General features: G+C 53.2%; 5 protein-coding genes across 5 annotated transcripts; 2 read left to right on the top strand and 3 right to left on the bottom strand.

Annotated features, from left to right (window-relative positions):
- Positions 1-1557: 1557 nt before the first annotated feature.
- On the bottom strand, positions 1558-2939 carry CORC01_12407 (uncharacterized protein; the record flags this gene model as incomplete). The annotated part of the gene is made up of 2 exons (XM_022624028.1): positions 1558-1828; positions 1897-2939. The coding sequence occupies 2 exons, from the start codon at positions 2937-2939 to the stop codon at positions 1558-1560; spliced, it is 1314 nt and encodes a 437-aa protein (XP_022469461.1).
- Positions 2940-10345: 7406 nt separating this feature from the next.
- CORC01_12408 (DNA repair helicase) lies at positions 10346-13209 on the top strand (the record flags this gene model as incomplete). The annotated part of the gene is made up of 9 exons (XM_022624029.1): positions 10346-10362; positions 10423-10473; positions 10532-10551; positions 10640-10756; positions 10814-11067; positions 11132-11248; positions 11312-11642; positions 11702-11799; positions 11854-13209. 9 exons carry the CDS (start codon positions 10346-10348, stop codon positions 13207-13209), a joined length of 2361 nt encoding a protein of 786 aa, XP_022469462.1.
- A 345-nt stretch (positions 13210-13554) lies between these two features.
- CORC01_12409 (DDHD domain-containing protein) lies at positions 13555-16672 on the bottom strand (the record flags this gene model as incomplete). Its single annotated transcript, XM_022624030.1, has 2 exons — positions 13555-15415; positions 15465-16672. 2 exons carry the CDS (start codon positions 16670-16672, stop codon positions 13555-13557), a joined length of 3069 nt encoding a protein of 1022 aa, XP_022469463.1.
- A 4555-nt stretch (positions 16673-21227) lies between these two features.
- CORC01_12410 (dual specificity phosphatase) lies at positions 21228-23370 on the top strand (the record flags this gene model as incomplete). The annotated part of the gene is made up of 2 exons (XM_022624031.1): positions 21228-23001; positions 23063-23370. 2 exons carry the CDS (start codon positions 21228-21230, stop codon positions 23368-23370), a joined length of 2082 nt encoding a protein of 693 aa, XP_022469464.1.
- A 1076-nt stretch (positions 23371-24446) lies between these two features.
- Positions 24447-26082, bottom strand: CORC01_12411 (autophagy-like protein 18; the record flags this gene model as incomplete). The annotated part of the gene is made up of 4 exons (XM_022624032.1): positions 24447-24495; positions 24576-25711; positions 25778-25932; positions 26022-26082. 4 exons carry the CDS (start codon positions 26080-26082, stop codon positions 24447-24449), a joined length of 1401 nt encoding a protein of 466 aa, XP_022469465.1.
- Positions 26083-27320: the final 1238 nt, after the last annotated feature.

Consider the following 27320-nt stretch of genomic DNA (forward strand, 5'->3'; position numbering starts at 1 on the left):
CGGGCAGACAGGTCTTGGGGCAGCGTTGTCCTGGCGGGCCGCGGGTCTTCTTCCACTCGTCAACTGTGAACGTGCGGTGATCCACGTCTGCCCAGAGCTGCAACGTCCGGATCGGGCCAAGTCGCGATACATTTGAATCCGTACCGCCGTATCCATCCGTACAGTACTTCAAGCGTCGCCATGTGCTTTCCAAACGTACAGGGTGAGTGAGCAAGGACCACCCGTCCACATCCAACGCCTGCTCGGGCTCGGGCCTGTTGGCTCCAGCTCCCGAACTCCCGGTCCCACCCACGTAGATAGATGCATGCCTTTTTATGCTCCAATCTTCAACCCTGCTGACCACCAGGTCTCTCCCCTCCATAAACCATGGACTTTCGAAACCACTGTCCAAGGTACCTAAACTAAGGATCATTGTCCTTTGCTGGTAACAGGTTATCATCGCCCAGAATACATGACTCGGGGGGAGGGGACTCCCACAGTCGCACCTCATGCGGATAATAATACCATTGACCAAAGACTCAACTTCTCAAGGCTACAACTCTGCATCAACCGCACCACACCTCTTTTGCCTGGCGCTTGTATAGCCAATCGCATACTTGCCGTTCGGCCCTATGGCTTATGGCTCAGTGATGTTATGGCATCCCAGCCTGGATCGGTAGCCCTATCATGCCCAGGTCGAGTTTGACTCGCAGTAGTTCATGTCCGTACCAAGCTCCCGAGTTCAGAATTCTGCACGAACTGGGTTTTCTAGTTCTGCAGCGCTATGCGATACTACGCCGCCGCCTCGTTGGCTTCGTTGTCGTGCTGGGAAGTCCCGCCAGACGTGGCATGTTCCGCCGTCTGTAACTTACGTCCGTAAATATCCTGCATGGCCGATGTTCCCTCACCCTCCCCGAGTCCCCATCACCGCGGAAGCTGACCATGCCCTGACCTCGGTTGCCTGTTGGAAGCTTGGTCGGAAGCCCAAATTTTGCACCTGCTTGTCGCTTGCTACCCATTGCCTTTGCACCCGCTGAAGGCTTTGACTAAGGTAAGCGCTGCCTACCTCACATACCTTATGGATACACCTGGGGAGCTCGCTCCTTCTCTCCCGTTTACGGCCAGGAGCCAAGCGAGGCTGCTGCCTCCAGTTTACACAGTATGGCCCACTTTGAAGATCCCGGCTTCGCAAGTTCAAGATATCCGTGGCCATTGTGTGTTTCCGATTGGATAAGGTAGTTCCAACGTGATTGACTGCCTTGCTCGGCCGTACAGCTACGACCGCTACTACGTACCGCTACCACCTTACTCCTCGTACCCTTATCGTGTCCATCAAGTGCATTCCGTCATTATAGTAATCCGTCGTGCCGTGCCGGGCCCGCTCAATGCTCCAACGCCATGATACAGACATCCACAATGCAAACGATTCTCGCGCATGTAAATCGAATCCTCCCAAGCCAATCCAAGTTGATATTACAGTCTTACCTTACACGTTGATAAGACAAGTGCGGCACTCTGCAAAAAGCTTGTCTGCCACAACCCCTTCGTGGGGGGGGGCTCTCTCAAGTCACCGTCCCATCACCGTTGCCAAGTATCGCCATGTGTTCCGTCGCTCGTGCCAGACAAGACGCTTCTGCTCCTGCAAGCCGACGACTCGGGATGTAACAGGCTGTTGCCGCCGCCGCCGCCGATCGGCGCGTTGATGGGAGGCAGAGGTCCGGAACCGGGCCCCATGGGATGTATCGGCCCTCCCATGCTACGATTGACCGGCGCTATGCCTCCGAACCCCTCGACACGAAGGTCGCACGTGCCAACGTCGAAGCGTTTGGAACATCCATCATCCATATGCCTGCAACCTGAGTCAGTCGTTTTTTCTCGACAGCTACCAAGGATCTCCAGCCGTTGTCCACAACTTACCTGCGAAGCGTGTCCTTTCGGGCAAACAGCCTTCCGCAATAGTCACAACCATGGTTTTTTTCCTTCATGTGAACGCTTTGGTTGTGTCTCTGGAGGTCTGTTTTCCGGACAAACCTCTTATTACAATCGGCCACTGGGCATGGAAACGGATATTCCCGCTTATCGTCATGTGTGTCCAGATGTGCCTTATAGTTGTAGCTGCGGCTGAAGAGCTTGCCACATCCCGTGACTTGACACTGGTATTGGGCGTCCGCAAAAGACGTCATCTTCCGTGGCGCTCGCTTCGGACGATTATGCTTCACATCGTCTGCTCGCTTCGATTCCCGACTGGCAGGAGCTGGCTCTCCCGCGGGTGGATTTTGATAGTACTGCTCTACGCCGTATTCGACCTTTGACCAGCTTGGAGATTGGTTTTCTGATATATAATTTTGGTGAAGATTGCCGTAAGTGCTAGATTCTGTCATGTACGGTGCCTGCATCGAGCGTGGAGAGGCGTAGTGCGAGGCGTCAATTCCAGATCCGTATTCGTTGGCGTTCTCCATCTTGATCCTCGGGCCCAACGAACTCGCGGAATGTCCAACTTGTGCAAAGGAAAGCGAACTCCTTGACGATGGTGGCCCGGGTGAGCGCCCCGGAGAGTCTGCCAGAGAATGCTGATGGTGGCCTAGCGCGGACGAGTGAGACGGCGGCGGAGGGTACGAGTCGGATCCGTACGAGGCGGAGACTTGCGTGTCGTACTCAGCAAACGGGTCGTATCCCGAAGAAAGGACATTCGGGATAGAGAAGGACGAGGACGACGGTGCCATGATGTCGGAAGTAGCCCAATCTACTGACGGTCGAGGCTCTAGAGGTGGCAAAGAAATGTCGGCTTCGGCTGCCTGACCTAGGGAGCACAGTTGGCCGGCAGCGTATAAGGAACTGATTTTGTAATGTTGAGCCGCCAGGTCTGGGGATGGATATTCAAGCGAGGAGCGTTCCGATGGACAGTAGGTGTGAGTTGGAGATGTCGGCGACCTGGTAAGAGATGGTGGTGTAAGATCCATGACTGTTTTGTCCGCAGGCTCCCTATTCTTTTATTGTTTCGACGGGCAGTTGTTGGACGCAAAAGTTTGGTTTATATACCAACAGGGCGTTGGAGCAAGACGCAATCAGGCCTCGAGGGGGGGGGGGGGGGGGGGGGGGAGACCGCGGGGGGGCCCGGGGTGTGTGGGGTGGGGGGGGGGGGTTGGGTGGAGTGGCGCCGCCGGGGGGGCGTTTTTTTTGTTTGGGACCCTTTGTACAGGGGGGGGGGGGGGGGGGGGGGAGGATACCCGGTTGGGACTCGGGTAGATTTGTGTGAGTGGAGGAGCTTGTGGATAGGAACCTGACCGGGAGTGCTCTGTTTTTGATTGGCAACCTTGTCTAAGAAGGCTGAGGAACAATAGGTAAGATGGGGAAAGAGACAGTTATAAAGGAATTTGTTCACAGATGGAGAGGGGACAAGACAAGGCAGCAAACTGGTAGCTGACAGGGGTCCCGCTGAAGAGAGAGAAATAGGTGTGTGAAAGGCAGTCAGGGTACAAATGTGGATGGGATCGGGTGCGCAGGCAGAGGAAGGTAAAGGCTCCGTAAGATAATGAAGTAACCAGAAGATGGGAATAACCTAGTCAAGCACTCTCAGGAGTGGATGAGGTAAATGGGTCGAGGTGTCCCCTCGATCATTGCTAGCAGGGCTGAACAGAGCCGACAAGAGACAGGAAGACAAGGCGGACCGGGTCCTTGAGTACTGCAGCATCCGAGGCAGACTCTGGGAAATTTTATACGACTTCTTTCGACCCCAAATCCTGCCTCTGCCTGGTCCCAAAGGAACATGGAAGACAGCAAATCAAGACTGAGTGACAGGTAAGACACGAAAGTCAAGCAATGATAGCCACAGCAGTACACGCACATTAGCTAGCCCCCAATACCGAGTGGGTAAAGATTGAGAAGCGGAGGGGTCAGCGACCTGGCAATAGCGGCAGCAGGGCAGAGCGCCCGTGGAGTGGTGTTGAACCGTCCCGCGAAGGATTCGACAGACCTAGCCCAGCCAGAAGTATCATTGGGGGCGGCGCGAGACGTAGGGGAGGGGGTCAGAAAAGCAGGGGTAGAGGGGGGGTGGCGGGCCAAGAAGCCATCGAGAAGGGGGTGAGGGTGAAGGGGGATGTGAGTGAAAATCCGGACTGGGAGGAAGAAACAGAAGGACTTGCTGAGTGTGTTATTGAACCAGCGGACTTGTGGTTGTGGATGGGATGAGACTTCGCTCTTCATTGGAGGCTGAGTGCATCGGAGGATAATTCTGGGTTGGCCCCGGCCGTAGGAGACCGGGTGAAGACAGCGAGCATTCACCATAATTGACACTGGCCAGTCCAGGTGCTTCTCTCCAGCAATGTCGACTCAGGCGTCCTGCTTCTACACAGTAGCGGCCTTGTCGTCTGGCGGTGGCTCATTGCCAGAACAACTGGGACTCTGGAGAGTGGGAGGAGTGGAAGCTGAGCAAGAAAACAGCTTGTGGGCGGTGGTACGATGAATGCCTGCACCAACGCAGGCGAAGCACATTCATCCGTCCATTTCCTGGGCCGTGAATGGTCGGTCCAGCAACTTGGGAATGAGAGAGGGCCTTGCCTAGAGGCTAAACAGGGATGCGACCTTTGAGGCTTGACCGGTCACTGGCACCATCTGCGTCAGGGGTCCGGGGAAGAGATGAGAGGAAAAGGGGAGGGAGAAAGATTTGGAGGGAAGGAGGAATGGCCCTACCAAAGTGGTTTGAATGGGACGGGACGAGAAGGGATAGGATGTGTATTCATACTGTCGTATATCCGTGTCTTGTGCATTTATGGCCAGGGGTGAGGAGTGGGAGACATTGGCTGCCCTCGGTGCTGATTTTGTTTCGTATGATGACTGCTTGACATGTTCTTCCTCCCCATGGTCTTTTTTGCTGGGTTGTCCTGACTCTCGCACCAATATCTGTACCCGTCCTACCTCTGCTGCAAATATTCAAAGAGGTCGCCAACGGGTTGCGAGAGGCAAGCCAACATACAGGCCCTCGCATGATCACACGCAAACAAGCACACAGCCCTCGGGCTGTTGGTCAAAGATGGATAACGAGAGGAGAAAAAATCTCGTCGGCAATAATTTGTCGTTGGTTGTTGGAACAGTCTGAACCAACCGTTTAATTTAAGACTCGCCGGGGATATTGACCTAGACCGGACGGAGCCCGTGCGCAAAGTGGATACCCAACGATCGATTGAGCCACATCGGCCGGCCGTGGTGGGGACATCGGTCGAACTAGGTTAGGCAAGGTACTTCACTGTACGCATTTGTGCCTCCCCTTCTTATTCCTCATCAGTGTGCAGAATACCTCACGGCAAGGTATCTTACGTGCTTACCTACTTCATCCTGCCTAAATGGGCACCTCACCCAGGCCAGTAAGTGTTGGTATCTAATAAGGTACGGACACATTGCGTCGCTATTCTGCGTTGGACGTACGTCAAACCAACTGCCAACAAGTCCTCGCAAATAGGCCTACCTGAAGGCAATACCATCCCCCAAAGGCCAGTTGCATGTAGGTACGGATAGCGGGAGATAAATAGGAATGGAGGCAGAATGAAAATGAATATCGCTGCACCTAGGTAATGAACGGTGTCCCTAGATTGCCCTAGGTTCACAGCCAACTGCCTGCACTGTATCATACCCGTCCATTGCACTCCCTCGACTTCTTTTCCAGGTACTGCTACTTCAGAGTTCACTGCGGCAGCTCTCGCCCCGGACCCGTAGCCGTTGCACCCACCCGTTTTCCGGCATGGCGTTGGCGCTGGCGCTGGCGCCCGCGTTGGTTCTAACGCCCAGAGCAATATTATCCACGGTGATCAGTAGGGCAAGGCCAGCACGCCAGGTACAAGCATCTTGATGCCCCGCCCGTTCCTTGACACTTTTGCAGGGTGAGTAGCCTAATGGTACCCTACAACGTCCCAGCCGTCCATAAGATGAATGCTGAGTTGGAGGTTAGAGAGAGAGAAGAGAGAGGGCAAAACAAGGAAACTCGATCCAAGGGACAAAGGTACTTGAGGCGCCGAATGCCTTCCCCCGCCGCCTTCGCGAAGCTGCGAATGACGGGCCGACGAATTAACCTTTCGAGTGAAGGATCGTGGATCGTGGTGGCGCTCACGGACGCTATCAAAAGTTGACCCCTGTGGCGGTAGACCACAGGCAGCTTGGCACCGTACTTTGCAGGCGGGTCAGCGTTGCCGCTTCCAAGCAATCATCAATTCTCATCATCATGAAGTATGCACCAAATCGAAATCCCATCGGTAGCGAGGTATGCTCATTCCTATGAGACGCTCTCACATCTTTCTCTTTCTGTATGAGCGCTACAGCCCACGGCCCCAGACATCCTGTTGCGCTGTTCATGCCATAGGTGGCCAAGGACACCCTCGCGCCCGTATGCATAGCGTCAACTCTGGGCTTGGGATGCCTGCTGCCAATCGCAATGCCAAGTCTTTCTCATCAGGAGCAGTTGAGTAACTGGAGTCTCCAACCGTCATGGTGTTAGACTAGGTCTCCAGAGTGACCGACTTTCGTTGCACTGTCAGCGATACGCATGCGACAGCCCCTCATCCAACAACAAACCTCATTCGACAGCTTTGAAGTAATCAGCCAAGCGTTCAGTGAAAATCGGGTATCCCTGTATTGTTCGGGCAAAGAGTGGAGTCTGGTCGTTCACGGACGCAGCTACGAAAACCTACCTTTCTTACATTACGAAGAGAGAGGTTTCTGGGAACCATTTGAAGGCATTCCCGTCAGCGAGCATTCGCATGATTTGTTTCTCCGATTCCAGGGTCTATCCGGAGACTTGAATGGGGGTGGTGATTTTGCTGCTTTATCGTCGGATCCCGAGGAGTAGATACCGTATCGTGGCCCGTGTGCCCATACATGACTGCCTACCTTGGACTTCCTTCAGACTGAGGCCCTCGGGGGCTGACTCACTTTATGACAGCAGCATACCTACTGCCATCAGCCTGCCAGTTCCTGTCCCTGCCTTTCACATTCCCAGATTTGCTTTTGGCAGCTGTCAATGGCTATAGCGTACGGACAGAGCATCGATAAATTACCCAGGGTAAGGTCAGGCACCTCATTGAGGTTGGTGGATTCCGTCCGACCCAGGTGCGTGCACGTTAGGCCAGAGGCCGGTCGTACTCTGTCGAGTTTAAGGTATTTAAGTATCTTGAGGTACCTTTTGGAACCCCGTAGGGCTTCCATCGTCAGGTGGGTCTGGCAACCACGCCCCACGTCCACCCACAGCTAGGTGCATACTACGTATACGTACCTTGACCGTCTCAAGTCAAAACAGTTCCTCTCTTCAGGCTCTGCAAGGTACTTTTCTGTGGACTTATTGGTAGCCCCCAGTTCGTCCGTCTCCCCATCTGCTCAAAGATCCTCCTCTTACTCTGTTCCTCTCCCAGGGGAGATTATTCCACCATTTCTACCATCTCTACCATCTCTACCATCCCTACCATCCCTACCATCCCTACCATCCAGCTCCCATCGAACTTGCCCGCATATCCTGGAGCCCCGCGACTGGTACCCGAAGAGGTGGAGCGATGCCTGGCAGAGAGATGGGTTGAGAAGCGAATTGAGCAGGAACCCTATGGCCAGGTGTCGCAGAGCTGATCCCTCGTTGACAGCAGCCGAGTGGTGTCTCGACTGTCAACCGTTAACGGTCTACCTTAGGCTCTCGCAGCCGGGAGTGTGTCCTGTGACTCCTGTCTGCCACCACGCTTCACCACCCATGTGTACCCACGATGTGGCTCGGACTTTTGCTACGCTACTGAAGTCAACCGCAGGACTTTGCTCGACGTTGCAAAGTTGCAGCAAAGGCCGGCAATGGCCGCCTGCGGCCGAGACCTTGAGAATACGTGTTGTACCTGGTCTGCCCCTCCATAATCACTTGCTATTTTCTTCAATGCTTCGCAAGTCGCGGGCCAGCAATTGAAAACTTCGGAGGCCAGCTGCATACACCCCGCGGCTCGTTGCTTTACATCGTCTTTGTGGTTCAGCCAGAAGGGATTCTGACCATATTGCCTTGCACGTCCAGCCATGTATAGAACACAGCACAGCGGCATATAGGCGTAGCGAGTATCCAGTTTACCCCTTTGAACGAAACTGGGTTGTAGTGGACGGTACGCTACTGCGAGGTGGACATCGAATGAGCAACATCCCTGCTTCCACTTTGGCGCCTTCGAGTCTAGAGCAAGGATGCCGCGAAGCGAAACCGTAGCTGGGCGTAAGCAGAGCAACCATGGCCATGGTGGGTGCTTGTCTGCTTCAAAGGGAACTTTGGTGAATGGGCACTTCACCTCCGAGCTTAGTCGGACTTCTCAACCTTCAACAGGCCACCTCTGTCTGCATGGAATGTATGTACTTGCGCTCCCTTGCTCTAGTCCTGCTAGAGGATCCGGAGTGCCGTCTGATTAAGTGCTGACTGTGACTCGGTCAAGAGCTATCGACCAATGGCAGTGGACTGCGAATGCGAAGAGATCATCGTTACCTAAGGCTGCTTAGCGGATGTATACCGCGCAGAACCTGGCGAGCTCAGCGATGTACTGCTAGGTCATTGGCCGGCCTAAGCGAGCGGCTTCCGACCCCCGGGAGCCGGATCTACCTTAGTTGAACGTATTGTGCAGTGCAGGTATCATCAGCCATCCCCAGCTCGGGGCGGGGGCCGCTCATTTGCGTACGGTGTACCAGTATACTCAACATCTCGATTCGACAGGAAGCAATACTGTAAAGATAGGAATCTACGGACAGGCAAAGCTGTAAGCCCAGCTCTGACGGCGTATAGACTAGAGCAGGATTGGACCCGTACCAGCCCTTGCGGCGGATCCAACATTAGCCATGAATATCCAATAAGTACCTAGTCTAGAGCTTGGTTGCAGGATTTGAGCCGAGATGCTTTGAATGGCGTACATTGCCTTGAATACTTTTTATTTTCGCGTTGAGATCCTTCCCACGGATGAACATGTTGGGCGGGCACCGCGTGCCCACCGTCGCTTGATAAGCTCCCCGGCTGTGTGGTTTGGTTGTCGTTGAATGGCAGCTTGATGCAGGTAAGTCCTCATTGGATGCCAATGAATTCCTCTCCAAGCTTAGGAGAAGTCTCATACTAACAGGTCGTCATGATGCGGATTCATACACTTGCGATACCAAGCATGTCGCAGACCATCAAGCATATCAAGCAAAGTTGCCATTTTTGACAAAGTCGAACAGCTACATTGGGATAGTCACAACCTTGCACTGTCCCAATTTTACCCACGCCACTCAAGTCATAATTACGTTCCGTATCTCTCTAGCTGCATGATGGGCGCAACGCACATGTGGATGGTGGCATTGTCCTTTGAGTACACGCCACTCGGCCGCTGAAACTTGTCCGAAATGTCCTGGGCTCAAGTATCGTGGCATTCTAGCCCATCCTCCGCAGCAAGAACGTGCCGCGCAGCTACATGTGGTATTTTCGATTCCACTCAGCCTTATGCTGTGCCGGGCGGGTAGCCAAGATCAATTCTCCGCCTTCCCGACGGATTCGTCAGCCATCCTACCTTAATACCTTACGCAAGGTGGGCGTGGCGAAACCACCAAGGTCGCCACTTGCTGAATCGCGGCAAGAGTGGCCGGTAATCAAGAGCCGGCTGTCGTGGAAGCAACTTGGCCAATAAGACTTCTCCGCATAGGTACGTATATAATGCCGTTCGAGTCTTGGGATGAACTGAAGACTAAGGTGGTGGCAAGACACGAGTCCAAGGAGACGTGCCAGCGGCCCAGCGCATCTCTTTTGCGGACTCAGCGAACGGTACGACGCACTGACCTTTGGTGAACAACCAACCCCAGACCAGGTGATGACCATGGTCGGATGACATAAGCGGTTTCATCACGTGAGGTCGCGACTGTTTGGCACCAAAGAAGCTGTCGGGATTTATCCTTCCATGGGTCTGCCTCATGTCACTCATCGAGACAACTTTTCGGCAGGCACAGAACGGCGCAGGGCCATTGAGCTTCTCAAATGACGACCCCAGTCTCAACCACAACCACAACCTCGTCCTTGATCTCGGCCTCGGTCTCGACCTCAATCTCGAACATCTTCTGAATTCATAACGATCCTAGGCGTGAAGCTGCTACTATAGCACAAGATTGTACTAGTCTGACTAGATCTGCTTTGGAAATTGGCGCCCGCAACCAAGCTCCTTTACTCATCCCCCGGGTCCATTTCCTTAATTCACTCCACCTCCCCATGATTCAGTCTCGATCCGCCAACACAAATATCTCACTTGACCACCACGACTGTCTCTCAATCTACTGAATCGTTCCTGCTTCTTCTCACACCCGCTTTCGACAGTCAAATTGACTGTTTGGCTAGCTGCGGCACCCTTGCCATCTCAAGATGAAGTTCTTCATCGAGTCAGTCACAATCCGTAGCTTTACTAAGAACTCGCGTCACAACTAACAAAGAGGCTGCAGTGAATTGCCCGTTCTTTTCCCATATCCTTCGATATATCCTGAGCAATATGCGTGAGTTAGGTTATACGCCGGCAGCATCCAGGCGACCGATTGCTAATGCGGAGTTCAGATATATGTGTGATCTCAAAAGTGAGCACTCGTCTAAGCTGAATGGAACTCGATTTGGTGGATTAATTTCCTGACGAGCCTACAAAATTTACAGAAACACTGGACGCAGGTGGGCACTGCGTGCTGGAGATGCCCTCAGGAACAGGAAAGACAGTTTCGCTTCTGTCGCTCATCGTCGCCTACCAACAGCACAATCCCGAGCACCGGAAGCTGATATACTGCTCTCGTATGGTTCAAGTTGTCTGTGTTCCATCGCATCCAATCCACGGCTAAAAGTGTTCAGGTACCATGTCTGAGATCGAAAAGGCTCTGGCCGAGCTGAAGGCGCTCATGAAGTATCGAGCACAAGAGCTTGGCGAGGAAGAAGAATTCCGTGGCCTCGGTTTGACAAGTCGAAAGAACCTGTGTCTTCATCCTTCAGTCAAACAGGAGAAGAGTGGTTCTGTCGTTGACGCACGCTGTCGAAGCTTGACGGCAGGCTTTGTCAAGGAGAAGAAAGACCGCGGCGAGAATGTCGACGTTTGTGTCTACCATGACGTATGTCTCGTCTCACAGCCCTCTTCCCTCCTTTGGCCCTTGACATATTGCTGACTTGTCGCAGAACTTGGACCTGCTTGAGCCGCATAATCTGATTCCCAACGGAGTTTGGACGTTTGAAGGCCTATTGAAATACGGCGAGCAGCACAAGCAATGCCCGTACTTTACCGCGAGGCGCATGGTAAAAGAACCAGTCACTGGGAAGCAAGACTTAATCCGGTAATGTGGCACTGACCTTGAGTAGATGCAATTCTGCAACGTCATCATTTACTCGTACCACTACCTACTCGATCCGAAAATCGCCGAAAGGGTATCAAGGGAGCTCTCAAAAGACTGCATCGTGGTTTTTGACGAGGCGCACAACATTGACAACGTGTGCATCGAATCCCTCAGCACGGACATCACGGAAGACTCTTTGCGGAAAGCCACAAGGGGCGCGCAGAACTTGGAACGGAAGATATCGGAGATGAGAGACACCGACCAGGAGCAACTACAAAATGAATACCAGAAACTAGTTGAAGGACTTCGCGGCGCGGACGAAGCACGGCAGGAAGATGCGTTCATGGCGAATCCAGGTAGGCAACATCACTTACTTACCCATGCGCTGGCTTATTACGAACTAATATGTTCAAAGCACTCCCCGATGACCTGCTCAAGGAGGCGGTTCCGGGTAATATCAGGAGAGCGGAACACTTTGTGTCCTTCCTAAAGAGGTTCATCGAGTATCTCAAGGTATGTTAGCTTCACATTCCATGGTAAACCACACGGATACTAAGAACTCGTCAGACCCGGATGAAGGTCAGGCATACGATATCAGAGACACCGCCGTCATTCCTTGCCCATCTCAGAGAATACACTTTCATCGAAAAGAAGCCATTAAGATTCTGCGCCGAAAGATTAACGTCACTCGTCCGGACCCTCGAGCTCTCCAACATCGAGGACTATCAGCCCCTACAGGAAGTCGCTACATTCGCAACGCTTGTTGCGACGTACGAGAAGGGATTCCTGCTCATCCTCGAGCCTTTCGAGTCAGAAACGGCAGAGGTGCCCAACCCTGTACTGCACTTCACGTGTCTCGACGCTGCAATCGCCATCAAGCCTGTCTTTGACAGATTCAGCTCCGTCATCATCACGTCGGGAACAATTTCACCCCTCGAAATGTATCCAAAGATGCTGGGATTCTCAACCGTTGTGCAAGAGTCATACAGCATGACCTTGGCCAGGAGATCATTCCTGCCAATGATTGTCACTCGTGGAAGCGACCAATCTTCCATTTCCACCAGTTTCCAGGTCAGGAACGAGCCGAGCGTTGTTCGAAACTACGGCACCCTCCTCACCGAATTCGCCAAAATCACGCCCGACGGTATGGTTGTCTTCTTCCCCTCGTATTTGTACATGGAGTCCATCATCAGCATGTGGCAGGGCATGAACATCCTCGAAGAAGTCTGGAAGTACAAACTTATCCTGGTCGAGACACCAGACGCACAGGAAACATCGCTCGCGCTAGAGACTTACAGGACAGCCTGCTGCAACGGCCGCGGCGCCGTACTGCTCTGTGTTGCCCGAGGCAAGGTCTCGGAGGGTATTGATTTTGACCACCAATACGGTCGGACCGTGTTGTGTATAGGCGTGCCGTTCCAGTACACGGAGTCTCGTATCCTCAAGGCCCGTCTCGAATTTCTGCGCGAAACGTATCGTATCCGCGAGAACGACTTCCTGTCCTTTGACGCCATGCGCCACGCCGCGCAGTGTCTCGGTCGAGTCCTGAGAGGTAAGGACGACTACGGCATCATGGTCCTCGCGGACCGCAGATTCCAGAAGAAGCGGACACAGCTGCCCAAGTGGATCAATCAGGGCCTGCTCGATGCCGACACAAACGTCAGCACGGACATGGCTGTTAGTAGTGCCCGGCGTTTCCTGAAGCAGATGGCACAGCCGTTCCGAGCAAAAGACCAGGAAGGCGTGAGCACCTGGAGTTACGAGGACTTGATGAGGCACAAGGAGAAGATGGACATGGAGCGAATCCAGGAGCTTGAGGAGGTTGGCGCTGGTGGAGATGGCTACGGTGTTGACGGGGCAGACGAGTATGGCATAGACGACGACCTTGACCACGACTTGATGGAGATTGACGACGGGTTTTGAGGTCCTCGTGCCAAGGATCAACCCATCAGGGAAGTTTGCGTTTCGCGCCAGTACTGTACTGGCGCGGAACGCAGGGTGTTATACGGTCGCCACACTTATTCACTTGTGTCATGCGGAAGAAAACATTAAACCCTGCGAGATGGGGAAAATATGACCTGGGATTCCACTTCAAGCTGTACCAACTTCTTATATGGTCTTCCTTTATTACTCGATCCAAACAAAGCTATTAATAAAATTAAAGGAGCATACATCGAAGCTCAAAGGCCGTCTATCTCGACAAGCATAATTCTCGTCATCTATGTATGTCCAGCTATCTTACAGATTATCTGGGCTTTCTATGAACCTTTACCCAAGCGGCTTCTTGGCCGCCTTCTGCGCTCTCATAGCGGGGATCGTATTCCCCCTGCCGGGCTTCCTGCCGATTTCCATGCATAGCATTCGAATGAAGTCCTGGCTTGTCCAGTAGCAAGTATGTGCACTTAGCATGTTGAGGTATTGAATTTCTAAAGGCCCACCGCCGAACCTGAGGTAGTAGTCAATCTGGCCATTGTCATTGAGGAGATATGCCTTTCGCTCAGCAATCTCCTCTCGCGTGAAGTCGTGAACCTCGAGCTCCAGCTGCGAAGGCAGGCGCGCAAAGTTCGGCTTTGGGGCGGAAGGAGGGGCAATGGTGGCTGGGGTAGGTACTGCGCCAGGCACAAGACTTTTCACTGCATTGCCAACGTATCTGAAAAGGGAGGTAGCGCTGGACGGCACATGCGCTGTTCTCAGACAGGTTGCATACGCCGGATCGATGGTGCCATTCAGGAGGTACGCAATGGGATCCTCTTTGGCCAGTACGTTAAATATGTTGTCCACGGCGATGCAACCATAGCGACCGGCCTCACCCGTTACCTCCGGCGCGTTTATGTCCGCGGGATCAGCTCCAGGCTTCACCCTACCACGCCGGGGTAGAAGCATGCCTCTCTCTAAAAGAAGGAAGAAACCTGCCGGGCTTCCGACCAAAAACAGATTGTTCGTGTCGAATTCGAAGAAGTCTGGCATTGGCATTCTCGCCGAGAGATCTAGTGCCGGAACACGGGCGGGTTGTCGAGAAAGAATCTCGATAGCCATGGCACTGCCTAGAGAATGTCCAATGAGGTGAGTGCGGCCTCTGTCTGCGAACCCGGGGTTGTTCCGGCACCAAAGGCGATAAACACGGTTAGCCTCCGTCACCAGCGCATTGATCATCTTGCTCTTGTGATGAGAGAGATAGAACGGTATGTCGAACATGACATCCGATATCATGCTCCTGACTGCGGGGATGCTGCCGGGCTCGATATCTTTGAGGCTGAATCCGTCTGGCACGTGCTGTGCTTTGTCTTCCTCTGTCATTGGACCGCCTTCCCCGAATGAGAGAGTATGCCGCCAGTTAATAGGGAGCACCATGATACCGTTCTGGCCCTCTCTCAACACCCCCTTCACAACTGGGTTCGCCAACTCCATATTGACGTCACGCCGGAATGCGTTAATAGCGTGGGTGAAGTGGAAGCTTTCCACTCGCTCCGCAAACTTCTGACCGATCCCATGAACCACCAAGACAAGGTCGGTAACTTGGCCACGCTCTTTTTCGGCCTTGCATGCCGGGCAGACGTCGTGTCCAACTGCCTGGGGCGCATTGCTGGCGGAGGAAGCCGATTTATTGGTAGGTTCTCGACGTCCATCCTTGTCGTGTGTACGCTCCCAGACCGCGCGATCGAAGCCACGTACAACCGGAATGCCAACGGTCATCCCCTTCATTACTTTCGCAACAGGCCTTCTGCCGTAGTAGGCCGAAGGCTTGAGGCTAGGTTTTAAGAGGAAGGCCTTGGAGGCATCTTTGTAGATAACGTGGTAGGTTGCGTAACTCCGATGAGGTTGCGCAGCTGAGACGGCCTTCAAAGTTGGATCGATAGCTCCCTCTGCTGCCGCTTCTCCGCGGAAGCAGCTTGCGGCACAATACGGATCTGATGAGATACGAGTGTCCGAAATCGTCTGCGTGTCTCCGTCGCTGGGATAGTTTACGTCCTCTGGCCATAGTCGATGGGAGACTTTCTCCTCGCCAAGGGGCCCAACGTCAACGGCGCAACGAAGCTCATCATTCCATGTCTCGGTGTGAGGCTTGAGCTCTCGGAAGCCAGCCTCTAATTGATTCGCCACAGCTGGGGGTATGGGTAGCATCGTATCTCTGCCGGTCTGTCAGAGCCTTGAACACATTAGAAAGTTGATAAACGAACCTGTAGAACCAGGTAGCACGGAGGACCATCGCAATGTCGTTCACAGGGGACCAGTAAATAGGCTTCATTTGTAGAGCCGGGAGGGACACCATATGCAACCGGGAAATACCGACGACAACGTCGACAGCCTCCCTTCTGTAGCTTTCATCACTGAAAACCTTGGCTTGCGTGGTGTTTGCCCTTGTTCTGGGCGAATCTGGCATAGTGTACGACCGCCTTACATCTTGAGACTCAGTGTCATTCGATTTCGACTGCTCCAAAGGAGGGAACGATGTCGCAAGCGCGTCCTGGGGTCGCTGCCGAAGTCCAGCACGAACAAATGGCTTGCCAGAGATACCATCGTCCGCAGGATGCTGCCGGAACGAAGTGCCCAGACCCGGCGTTGAGGGCCGCGACGTTTGCTCGCTTGTCCGAGAATCAGATCTGGCTCTAGATTGAGACTCTACCCCTGTGTTGCCAGCCTCTTTCCCAATTCTCTGCAGTTCGCTTGCAGCTTCCTGCCGAGGACTAAATGATCCGATGATTCCCATTTGCCGTGAACGAGCCGAGTTCGCCCGAGGCCGGGAAGAAGAGACACTCCCAAACTGGGAACGGGGTTCGCTTGATGCAACAAGACCCCTCAGTTCCATCATGACTTCTTGTACGACTTTCTCCTGTCCAAGCGAAGGGCGGTGTTTCCTAGCCAGCGCACAAAATGTATTTTGTAGCTCGGTAGACACATCGATGAACAACTCCGGGCAACATGTAGATATCGGGGTGTCCGGAAGCAGGTCCGAAGCTTCGCCAGCGGTGGTCGATGCTTGAATGAAACCGCCGTGCTTTTGGAGGTGTTTGATAGCCAAGTGGCGCACTAGAAGACCCAGTTTGTGCGCATTAGCTTTCTCAGTGACTGGACTTAGTTTTCTGTCTCGAATCAACTGCTCATGAGCTTGAATATCGTCGCCAGATAGGAAGCTAAGCCATGCCTTCTCGAGAGCATTATTGTCACCGAGCGAGAAAGGACGAATCGGGCCACGAGTGGTTCGAGCATCAGAGACACCGGCGATTGTTCCTGGAGATAGAGGGTCGTCTATCGGTATTATTGAAGAATAGAAAAACTGTGCAGCCACCGGAGGTATGCCATCGTACGCACCTGCCGGTAATGGCTGTGGCACCGGGGCAAGGCGGCATTTAGGGCCGTAGGTATGCTCTTGCTGTAAAGAGGCCATAGTGTCCGGTTGTTGTTATATAGAAAATGGCTAACTACGCTGTGGCCACCAAGTTCAGCGTTAATATCTTGGGGGAATACCGCATGTATCCCGGAAACAAGTGCGGCAGGTTGGGCGTCGCATTCAAAAGCGTCGTGTACTATCGTGAGTGGCCGTCGATGAGCCTGCGGAGCGCCATGGACTTTGGCATGGTTGAGGCAGTGATCTTTAAATGTCTCGATAGCCAAGGAAGATGCGTATCATCTGAAAGAGGCAGAACTTTGGCAGCATAGAAGGCAAGTTAGTTTTCCATCAGGCGGAACTGTGCAACGAATGCAGCCGTAAAGGAGGCGATGCAGTCGACAGCTTACTAGTTGGCTCAGTGGTGGGTGACCTAGGAAGTCCGTAGAAGAGCTGCTAGGAAGACCGAGCTTCCGGAAGAGGTATATAGCTTCGGGAGGAAAGCAAAGTGTGGTCGATGAAGCTCGTAAGACTAGGCGGAAGCCACCGCTTTCGATTGCGCGCCTTAGCAGGATGGAAAGTCGGGACAAGGTCACAGGTAGCATGAGGTTGTTAGCTCAGGAACCGGCGGGAATGGTGGTGCCTAATCCTCTTGGCCCGTACACTGTTGCCTCGGGTTGACTTACCTTTCGCCTTACCTTAGTAAGGCGAAAGCATGTGGTTCATTCCCAGCAGATTCGGCCGTTAGTGTTTTGTTGTCGTGCGTCTCAATGACGTAAGATGGCTGGCTGATACATCTTATCTCGCGTTGTCTTAGGTAATCATATAGGGCACCAGCCACACGAGGCACATGGATGATGGCTGGTCATCGGTTCCGCCCCCTCGGCAGGTCCTGCTCCAATGTCAATGCCACGGCAGCAGAACACGACTCTTCAGCCATTCTTCATTGGGGTACTTTGAGAGCACCGACAGCTTTGAGACCGGTGTTACAGAGGGCTCTTAGTATCTATCGCTGTTGATACTGCCAACTCCAGCTTTCACGGTAACCAGCCTGGTGATTCTGGAACTCGCAAGTGCTAACTGAACCCAGTCTGGGTAGGGACTGGGTCGGACAACTATACTGGATGCTTCGAAATGTTTCAAAAGCCCGCTGTTCTAGAGTATGTTGGGAAGTGTCGAGGACTCGTGCATTGCGGGCGAAAAACTATCTAATGCGGAGAAGGCATTTTGGTCTCCTGCAGCAAGTTGAAAAAGGCACCGGGGATTGTCACATTGTTCGATACTGAGATGTAATCAGTGCGGAGATGCGAACGAGTGCAGTCCCGGCCTTGCTTGCTAGGTCCTATGAAAAATCCACCACGACATCGTGATGTGGAGTCTCTCATGATAAACTGAGGGTCCAGCGGGAACTTTTAGACATGCATTCGTTCCGGGAATCTGCGGCGAGGGAGATGTTCTGCCTTGTTTCATCCATCTCATCTTAGCCCGCCTAACCCTTGCGTCTGACGTTGGAAAGGTTCAGTCAGGTCAAAGATGCCGACATGAAGCCCCTGACGGTTGTCACACTACAGGTACAGGAGTATTCATATACTAGGTATCCGTATGTCAGAGCTGGCACTTTGTGTTTTGAGGAAGAAATGGAGACGTGCGATAGGGTTCTGATGATCAAATGCAACGGGCCGGAATGGGAATGGCCCCGGCCCCGCGGATGAGCCGGTCAGTGGAGATGATGAGACTCCCGGCCTTCTGCTTGGTAGACTCAGACTACATTGTAAGGCGCGCACAAGGAGGCTTCGATGGAACGAGACTCCCGATCGTTATGGCGATAGCACCGTAGGTAGGTGCCTTGACCACGAGATGTCTTTTTCTTTCTCTCACTGATTGAAAACAGCGGTCTTGAGTGGCTTTGGCGCAGAAGCAGTAGACACAGATGCAGATGCGCCCACCATCTCAAGTCTTTTGTTGCCACTCGACGTGTTTCAAGAAAGGCCAGCAGGCAAGGATGTCGCGAAATACAAACAACATCATGCCGGTGAACCCTCTACTAGGTATGTACGTATCGTGCAACCCCACCTGAATCGCGACCACCTCGCAGCAGTCCCAATTCAATGGCCGTTTGATGTAGTGGGGTGGAGCCCGGGAGAGCATCCCATCAGACTAGCATACGAATACCTTGTGTGCCAATACCTCACTCAGGACCGAGATATCGTGTCAGCCAGCCGTGAAGTCCAGGTCACCTGGTCTGCATAGTTACCGACTGACACAACGCGCAGACATAGACATATTACCCGTGATGCCCAGAGGGTCCTGAGTGCTAGACTGACAGATGGAGAAGGGAAGAACAAAAGGCAAAATCATGTCATCGGCGTCCTCAATGGCATCCAATGCTCTCACCGTGTCTGTTTGATGTGTGGCGGGTGCGGTGGCACTCAATCCGTCCATTCTCAATGGCTGAGACTGGCGCTACGACCACATGGATGCCACTGGGTGCAGCAGCCGTGCAGTAGCGCCATGCGCCTTCTCCACCTGGAATGTGACATCCCCGCCCGTCCCCACCCCCGATTTCCTGGGTCCAACCAAGGTCCCAGGCAGGAAGGTCTTGCTGTCTAGACTCTAGACCCCTTCAGCGTTGGTTCACCAATTGACCTTGTTTACTGTGTATGTGTAAGTACCTAGTTGCTAGTGTCTCCCCGGCACGGTTGTTCTCTTTGATCACGATCACGTGGATGGATGGACGAAGCACCAGACGCCGCGTCCAATCCCTTAGCAAAAGATATAATCCCAAGTTGCATTGGTCCCCGAGCCTCCCGTTGTCGTTCTTTCCCGACGGATTGTCGGTATGGAGCCTAAGCTGGTATGATCCTGCGTTGTTGCCTTGGAAAACAACTCTCGCTCCCATCAATTGAGGATTGGACGCCTTCAAGGCCTAGACCAGATCGACAAAAGACATATCTACCTTGCCTTACTTAGAACGTGAGGGGTAAAAGTTCCGGGGTCCAACAGCGCGCCTCGCCAGGGAAATTGGTCTTCATAGAAAGGCACCTGATCAAAACACTTGAGTTACGAACACAACTTACCAAAGTTTGGTGGATCGGCCGCTTCATTTGAGCCTGCAATCAAAGAAATGATGAATAAAATGATGATGAACAACTATCTGGCATCGACGTTGGCCGTACAGTATATTGGTGGGGCGTGCCTGCCGACAAAGGTGCCTGTCTACCCAGAAGCTACCTGAGGTATCTTAGCTTGCTTGTAAGTGGTGTCGGCGCTAATTTGCATTGCTGAAGCCCTCTGCGGCCGTGCTCCAAGCCAAGTAAACGCTGCCCACCATGCAGTCCCTCCCCGTCCCCCCCTCCATATTCCGCTCCAACCCCCTTTCCATGGCGACCTACTACATGTCTTCCAGGCTCCTTGATTGGACGAAGCGAGGTGCCATGGAAAAAGGCTTGGGCGCGGGCGCGGGCTTGATGGGCATGGTCCCGCATGTTGGAGAGAGCTATCTGCCCATCTCCTCGAAATACCTAGGTAGTGAGGTTTCCAGGTCGCTACTCGCCGGCAATGTACCTTACGTGTCACCACTCCTTTTAGCCATGGTAGCTTAGCACGCAACCAAAACCTTCATTACCTCAGTGTATTCCTGTGCTTTTCACTCGCGTGTGCGTCTGCTTCTTTCCTCTCCTGCCGGCAATCCTGCAACACTTCTTCTCTAACGCCTCGCTCGCCTGTTGCTCGCTGCCTCCTCTCTCACCATCATCAAGATATTCCTCATCCACTAAGGTACTGGGGCTTGTTCATTTCCCCCTTGTACTGGCAGCCTCAACATTGGTCCACGATACTCGAGCGACTGACGCTCAGGATCAAAGATTCGTTGGTATCATCTACGAATACCTTGGCCGCCAGAAACAACCTGGCAGAGACGGGAGGCACTTCCGCACCAGCTTATCACGAACCGGCGCTACTGTATTTCGCTGGTGCCGGCACGCACCTACCCAGTACAAAACCTGAGCCGAACTGGAGCTACCCTGCTGCTTGGTTGCTTTTGGGGCACGCGCGATAAGGATCGACCATCACCCCAACCAGTCGATCCAAAGACCAGTCGAGTTACTTAGTTCGAGTGCGTATCTCCTCTGTCTCCTCCCTCTGGCTCTCTCTCCCTCTCCGCTCTCCCCACCTGGTCTGTCCCCTTGTCCCCGTGCTCCCACGCCCGTCTAATTAGTACCCCAACCGACTACAGTGACAAGCATCCCTCTTCGTTCTTTCTTCCAACATATCTCGGACTCAGATCAATCAGACCGACGAGTTGAGTGCCTCTCTCCTGCTTATGGACCTGCGACATCTTCCTATTTCGTCTCTCTGTTACATCTTTTTCAAGCTCTACGTCTAACATATTCCGGTTGGATTGCAGCTATTACCACCCCGGCACAGGAGATACTCCCTTTTTCTACCCGTGGGTTTAGGCCTTGGTTGCAGCTGCACCGCCGTTTCAACTCAACCCCGACCATTCGCAAACAACCGGCACACGGCGTCAATTGCGATTAACATTCGGTCGAAGGAAATCAAGTGAAGGAGAGAGAGGGAGAGAGAAAGAGAGAGAGAAAGAAACACAATTTACACCATGGCTACAATCGCCCTTCCGAGACCCATTCCCCCGCACCGCCCAACGTCGACGGTGGGATCCGTTCCAACCATAGCGCTCGAGTCCATTGGCACTGCCCAGGTGCCTGTACCAAACAAGCATCTTCCAGTTTGCCCCCCCGGTCCCGTTCCCGCCGAGGAGCCCAATACTCCTCCTCCGTCGCCTCCTCGCGATGATGAACTGATACAGCAGACTTCGTTGTTGCACCCACCCGATGACTTCTCCAAATTTGAGTCGGGCCCGGCCACCGTTTATACTGTCAGCCCCGCCGATGTGGCTGCTGCCGTCGACTACATCTCCCGTCAACCATTACCAGATCCGAACCAAGTATTCCCGTGGTTCCACGGTCTCCACCCCCACAATCATATCCAGCAAGCTTTCTTCATCGCTCGTCACCGTTCACTCCGTAAAACGCCTACCTGTGTTCGGGGGGCCACGCTCATTAAAGCGGACGGTGATCTGAGCGTCGCTCGACTCAAAGGTGCTATTGCCCCGCAAGAACTCGTCAATCCCGCTTCCGCTGCCCCCGAGTTTCTCGACGTCGACCCCCGCGATGGCTTTTGCGTGAGGAACTTCCAGATCCAGGCAGCTAAAGCCGCCATGGTTTCGGACATTATTGTGTACGGCGAAGATGATACGACTGTTCGCAAAGTGAGTCTCGACATTGCGACGGCACAGCTTCGTTGGCGACAGAGACACGAGGCACAAGGCCACTCCGTTCCCGAATACAACACATTCATGTGTTGTTCGCCATTCAACGACTTTGAAAATAATCATGAGGAGATTGTTGCTGTAGATGCCCGGGGTCATCTAACTGGCAATGTACTCGACTTTTTCCATCAGGAGCGAAAGGAGATGTATAGTATGACTAGAGCGTCGGAAATCTCCCACAATGTCTGGCTTGGCCCAACACCAGAGCCTACTTCAGCGGAGGACGAACAGTTCGATGTCTTGATCGAATGTAGTGATGTTGGCCGGCTTAACCCTTCAGCACTGCGGGCCTTGGCTGAGTCTCGGGTTGAGCCTGCTCAAAGACCCTACATTGACTTCCCTTCCTCTGGAAGCATCTTACCGCCCACATGGTCACAGGCCGAAGCTGATGGCATTCTGGAAACTTGCAAGTGGATATATCACTTAGCCTATGGCACGCTCCCTGTCACACACAAAACCGAAATCGATGCGGACGGCGACACCGATATGAATGGGCAGAACTCGTCGCCAGTTGTTAATTTGAGAGAGAGGAAAGTCCTCATTCACTGTGCCGATGGATACACCGAGTCTACCATGCTCGGAATCGCGTATTTCAGCTACAGCACTGGGAGAGGCATTGCCGATGCCTGGCTGGACTTGCACACCATCAAGAAGCGGAATTTCTTCGCCTATCCTACAGATGTTGCTCTCCTTACATGTATCGAGGCCCGGTTACTCCATGAGTCGCCTGTTCACTCGGGTAAGGGCCTTGGCGAAATCACAGCATTGATAAAAGAACCAGCATGGCTTCCCGGTCTCGATGGATCACTCCCCAGCAGAGTCCTCGACTATATGTACCTCGGCAACTTATGTCACGCGAACAACCCCGACCTTTTGAGGGCTATGGGAATAAGCCAAATTCTGAGTGTAGGGGAGACTTCGATGTGGAGGGAAGGCGAGCTCGAGGAATGGGGCCCCGAAAATGTTTGTATTGTACAGGGAGTTCAGGATAACGGAATTGACCCTTTGACGGATGAATTCGAGAGATGCCTCGATTTTATTGGTAAGTCGTTACCCCTTGATCTCTACGAACGTCGAAATAGTACTTACTCTTTTTGCGTCAGAACGTGGACGGCGCAACGGAACAGCCACACTGGTACACTGCCGCGTCGGTGTGTCACGCAGTGCAACCATTTGTATCGCTGAAGTAATGCGGTCGTTGGGTCTATCGTTTCCCCAAGCATACTGCTTCGTCCGGGCTCGCAGGCTCAATGTCATCATCCAACCACACCTTCGCTTCGCGTATGAGCTTCTCAAATGGGAAGAACTCAACCAGGTGAAGAAGAAGGGCTCTTCGAGGGTCAAGAGGGAACTTGAATGGGGGGAAATCGCCAGAGAGATTGCCCTGATGAACCGTCCTTACGCCAGATAAACCCGATCTTCGACTTTCTCGACTAGGCGACGTGCCACGGACTCCATTTCACGTCGGCTCAAGGCCCATAACTCTTGTTTCAACGCCCACGTGGATCGTAGGACTTTCTTTAATAATACTTTTGTACCGGTGTTGGATACATCAGGGACGGCTAGACGGGCGCAATTCCGACGCCCGGTTGATAACTGTTCAGTTCTGATCGCATCTTCAAAGGTCAAGCTTCATGTGGAATGATCTGTGCGGAAATATGAATGATGGAATGGCGCTCCGGTATTATCTTCTGTAGTAGGGTTTTTGGGATACTTTGGGGGAAAGTCTGGCGCATGGTATCAATGGCTGGATTTCGGCTGGCTTGAGTTTTACTTGATCTTGTCTCTTTTAGTGGGGGAGGTGGCGGGGGCCTCCTCAGACTCTTAATCTACACAATCTTTTGAGAAGAGGAATACTTGAATTCCGAGCCATGGTTGAATGGCAACAAGTGACGATGAAAGCACTTTGTAGTGGGCGAGGAGAGGAACAACGTGCCACTCTACCTAGGATCATCCTCCTCCTTGCACATACATGGTGCTGTGAGGCTGGCTGTTGATACAACCAAAGTTGTCGTTGACGAGCCATGTTTCTGACTAGATTTTAACAATGCTCTTCCTAATGGGGAATTCCTAGCCTAGTAATGATCTAAAGTGAATTTCCTGCGCAGTAGGTCATAGGTGCTTCAACCCAACGCTGCAGGCCATCACAGTCCACAGTTCTCATTCAGGCCGTTGGTTGTGTTGCTGTCACGCAAGAGCGGAACATATACGCTCTTCTCCGTAGCAGTCAGCAGTTTTGCAAGCAAGATGCTCCATATTATTTAGGTCAAGCATGTAAGGTCCTGTAACCTTCCCATGGACGATGCTGCCTTCCTTCTTTAGGGACAGACCAAAATAAGAAGAGGTAGAAGAAGATGAACAGAGAAAGTCGCCGGACGCCTCCTGATGCAGAGTTGGCCCCCAATCATCCCCTCGAACAGGACCCAATATCCATCACCATCCATCATCCCACAATTTTCATATCTCACTTCATCTGCAGGCAGCACTCTACGTGCCGTATGAGGACGCGTCCAACTTGTCGTCGCCATCAATGACTCTGCCAAAGCCGTTTTTTTTTAGTTCTCTGGTACACAAATTTACAATGACAAATGAGGGTTTGATGCTGCAATGACTTACGAGAATTGCTTGACCAGGTAGCCCTCTCCGCCATGCTCCATGTCAATGTTGTACACATAAAAGCCACCGTCACTGGTGACAACCATTACCTGGGGACTGCTGCTGCTCATGGCCACAACACTTCGTAGCGGGCCACTCAGCGGTTGCGAACCGCTCGCGTTGCTGTTCCCACGGGTTTGCCCCGGTGGTGAATTGGAAGACTTTGGTATCTTGATGTACGCGAAGTCTCTCAGGGGCTCCCACATCTCCGTCACCGTCTGCGGCAAGTATGAGCCTACGACACCGGCCACGCTGCGACCCATAATCTGCGACGAGCGCCGGAGCATGCTACTAAAAGAGCCACTTTGCCGCCTGTTGATTTGTTGTTGAGTGTGAGAGGACGCGCCGTTGCCTAGTCCGGCGGGCTCTGCTAGGTCGCTTCGTGGAGAACCAGCCGCACTTCCCAGGGGCGACTCATTGGCGCTGTCATAGCTACGCGACCTCGACCAGCGATCCTGGCGAGGGGAAGCAGTTGTCTCTGCTGCGGCGGCGGCGGAATTGTTGCCTGGAGGAGGGGCTCCGAGACGGAAGATGTGGACAGTGTCGGAAGTCGAGGAAACGCAGAGGAGGGTAGAGCTGAGGTTGAAAGACATGCTGTAAATGGTGGAAGGGTATGTCCCCCGGCGGAACTGATACAGTTTTTGGCCTCCAGGGACTGAGAAGACGCGGATAATGGTGCCAGTCTCGCTTGCCGTGGCCAAAAGCGTTCCTTCACTATTGAGGCATATGCAGCATAGTGGCGACCGATGAGCCTCAATAACATTGACAGCCTTCAACGTGAGCGTGTCGAAAACCAAGACCTCCCCCGATGTCGGTGCGACATATGTTGAGAGAGGCGGCGCATGAGCAGGTCTTTTGTCTCCCGTGTCCTCCCGAGGTTTCGGTAAAGGGTACGCAATGTAGCAATTCTCTGAAGAGGGTGATAGAGCGCAAATTGCGCCTGGGTTGGGAGAGGTGGGTATGGTGAACAGAAGGCTCATGTTGGAAATGTCATATAAGTAGATTTCGGATTCGAGGACGACGGCAAGTCGTTTACGATTGAGACGCACGGCGAGCACGGCGGAGGGAAAGGTGAGTTCGCAAATGACTGAGGATCTCTAGTTGTCGTCAGCATAGGTTCATAATCCAGCATGTACAGTTCCTAGCATGTGGGTAGCACTAACCTTCGTGTTCTGTATTATTAAGTGTCGCGGAGAGAGAATTAGGGCGACAAGAGAGGTTGAGAACAGCATCTCAATGATGGCGATATTTCCATCGTCACTGCTGAAGATTTTGGAGAACGGGTCGGTGTGATAAATTCGGAAGCCCTTGGAAGTACCTATGAAAGTGTGAGGCAGGCCAATTAGTGAAAGAAACTTGGGAAACGTTGTCTGGGCCGAAGAAAGCAGATGCGAAGGGATCTCGTACCGACGGCCAGACAGCTGTGGTCCTGGTTGAAGGTAATGAAGTTTAGGGCGGTGCTCGCCATGGTGCACTCCTCGTATCACGATCTCGATATGGGTAGCGATTCTGGAACAGCGGAGGTTCTGTAACGCCCGGGCAGCGCCGGCGTTCGACGAAAACCGCGCAACCTAAGGTGTCTGTTCACACTATGGGCAGGTTCTGCGGTTCAGGTATTCGCGATACTATATGCGTCGCGATACGTGCCAGTCGAGGCTTCGCACAGGCAGCAGGATCTCGGGACCAGCGGCGCAACCAGTCGAAGTGTCAGTAGTGGCGGTTTGAGGGTAACGCAGAGGGTAAGATCGCGAGTAGAATTTGGCAATAGGCGGCGTTAACGAGATACGAGGTGCATTTCCGCATGTGCTCGAGAAGAAGAGGGTCGTTGGTTGGACCAAGGTAGGACGCAGCGGCTCGGCGACGGGTGGCGGCTTTCAGCTGCCAGCGAGTCCGGAAGGATGCTTGAGGTCTCGAGGTTGGGCGATGTTCCGTGCGAGGGCAACTAGGACTAGAGTGCAGTTGAACACTCGAAGGAGTGCTATGCAATATGGCGGCAGCGCAGAAGCAGAAGTAAGCTAAGGTGTGGGAGATGCGCGTTGCGGTCAGGCAAGGTGAGAGAGGTCGGGCAAGGAAGGTCGATGTTGGCGTGAGGTCGCTTGTGGAAGCAGATCTAGGCGGGACGGCTCACAACGTAATATGAATGGAGGAGGCACCTTGATCCCAATCCCGTGGGGGGCGGCGGGGAAGCTATGTAATCCCATGGTCCTAGCGCCTTAGCAGAGCGCACCACTCCGTACGGCTACCTTACCTAACATGAGATGTACGACTACCCAAGGTAGGTGCTCAAGCACTGCACCTCAGTTGAGGAAGGTGTGCGCACTACCTTATCGTAGGTGCCTGTAAATTAGGTAAGAAGGGGCCTTCCCACGCCTTGCCTCCCAGAGAACCTAGGCGCTCTCAGCGAGGTTCCTGGATAGTCATCTACCTACTTACTTTAGAGCACGGATAGAGAGACCATTTACTTAGGTACATACGGATAGCGAAGGAGAGCTAACTGTCCGCGTGCGGCCGAAGTGGCTGGACACGTGTGGCTTAAGCTATAGGCAACGCCGGTGGACCAGCTTGCAATCACCTTACTACGACAAGGAACGGGAGCTCGTGACAGGTGATTGATTTGGTCGACACCCGCATGAGGTGGATATTTGTGCCTTGTACGGAGTAGCTAGGCACCTAAGGTAGAGCTTCCCTACCTCCTAGGACACCTAC

This window comes from Colletotrichum orchidophilum (genome assembly GCF_001831195.1).
Source record: "Colletotrichum orchidophilum strain IMI 309357 chromosome Unknown Scaffold_152.1, whole genome shotgun sequence".
In the NCBI taxonomy this organism is placed as follows: Eukaryota; Fungi; Ascomycota; class Sordariomycetes; order Glomerellales; family Glomerellaceae; genus Colletotrichum; species Colletotrichum orchidophilum.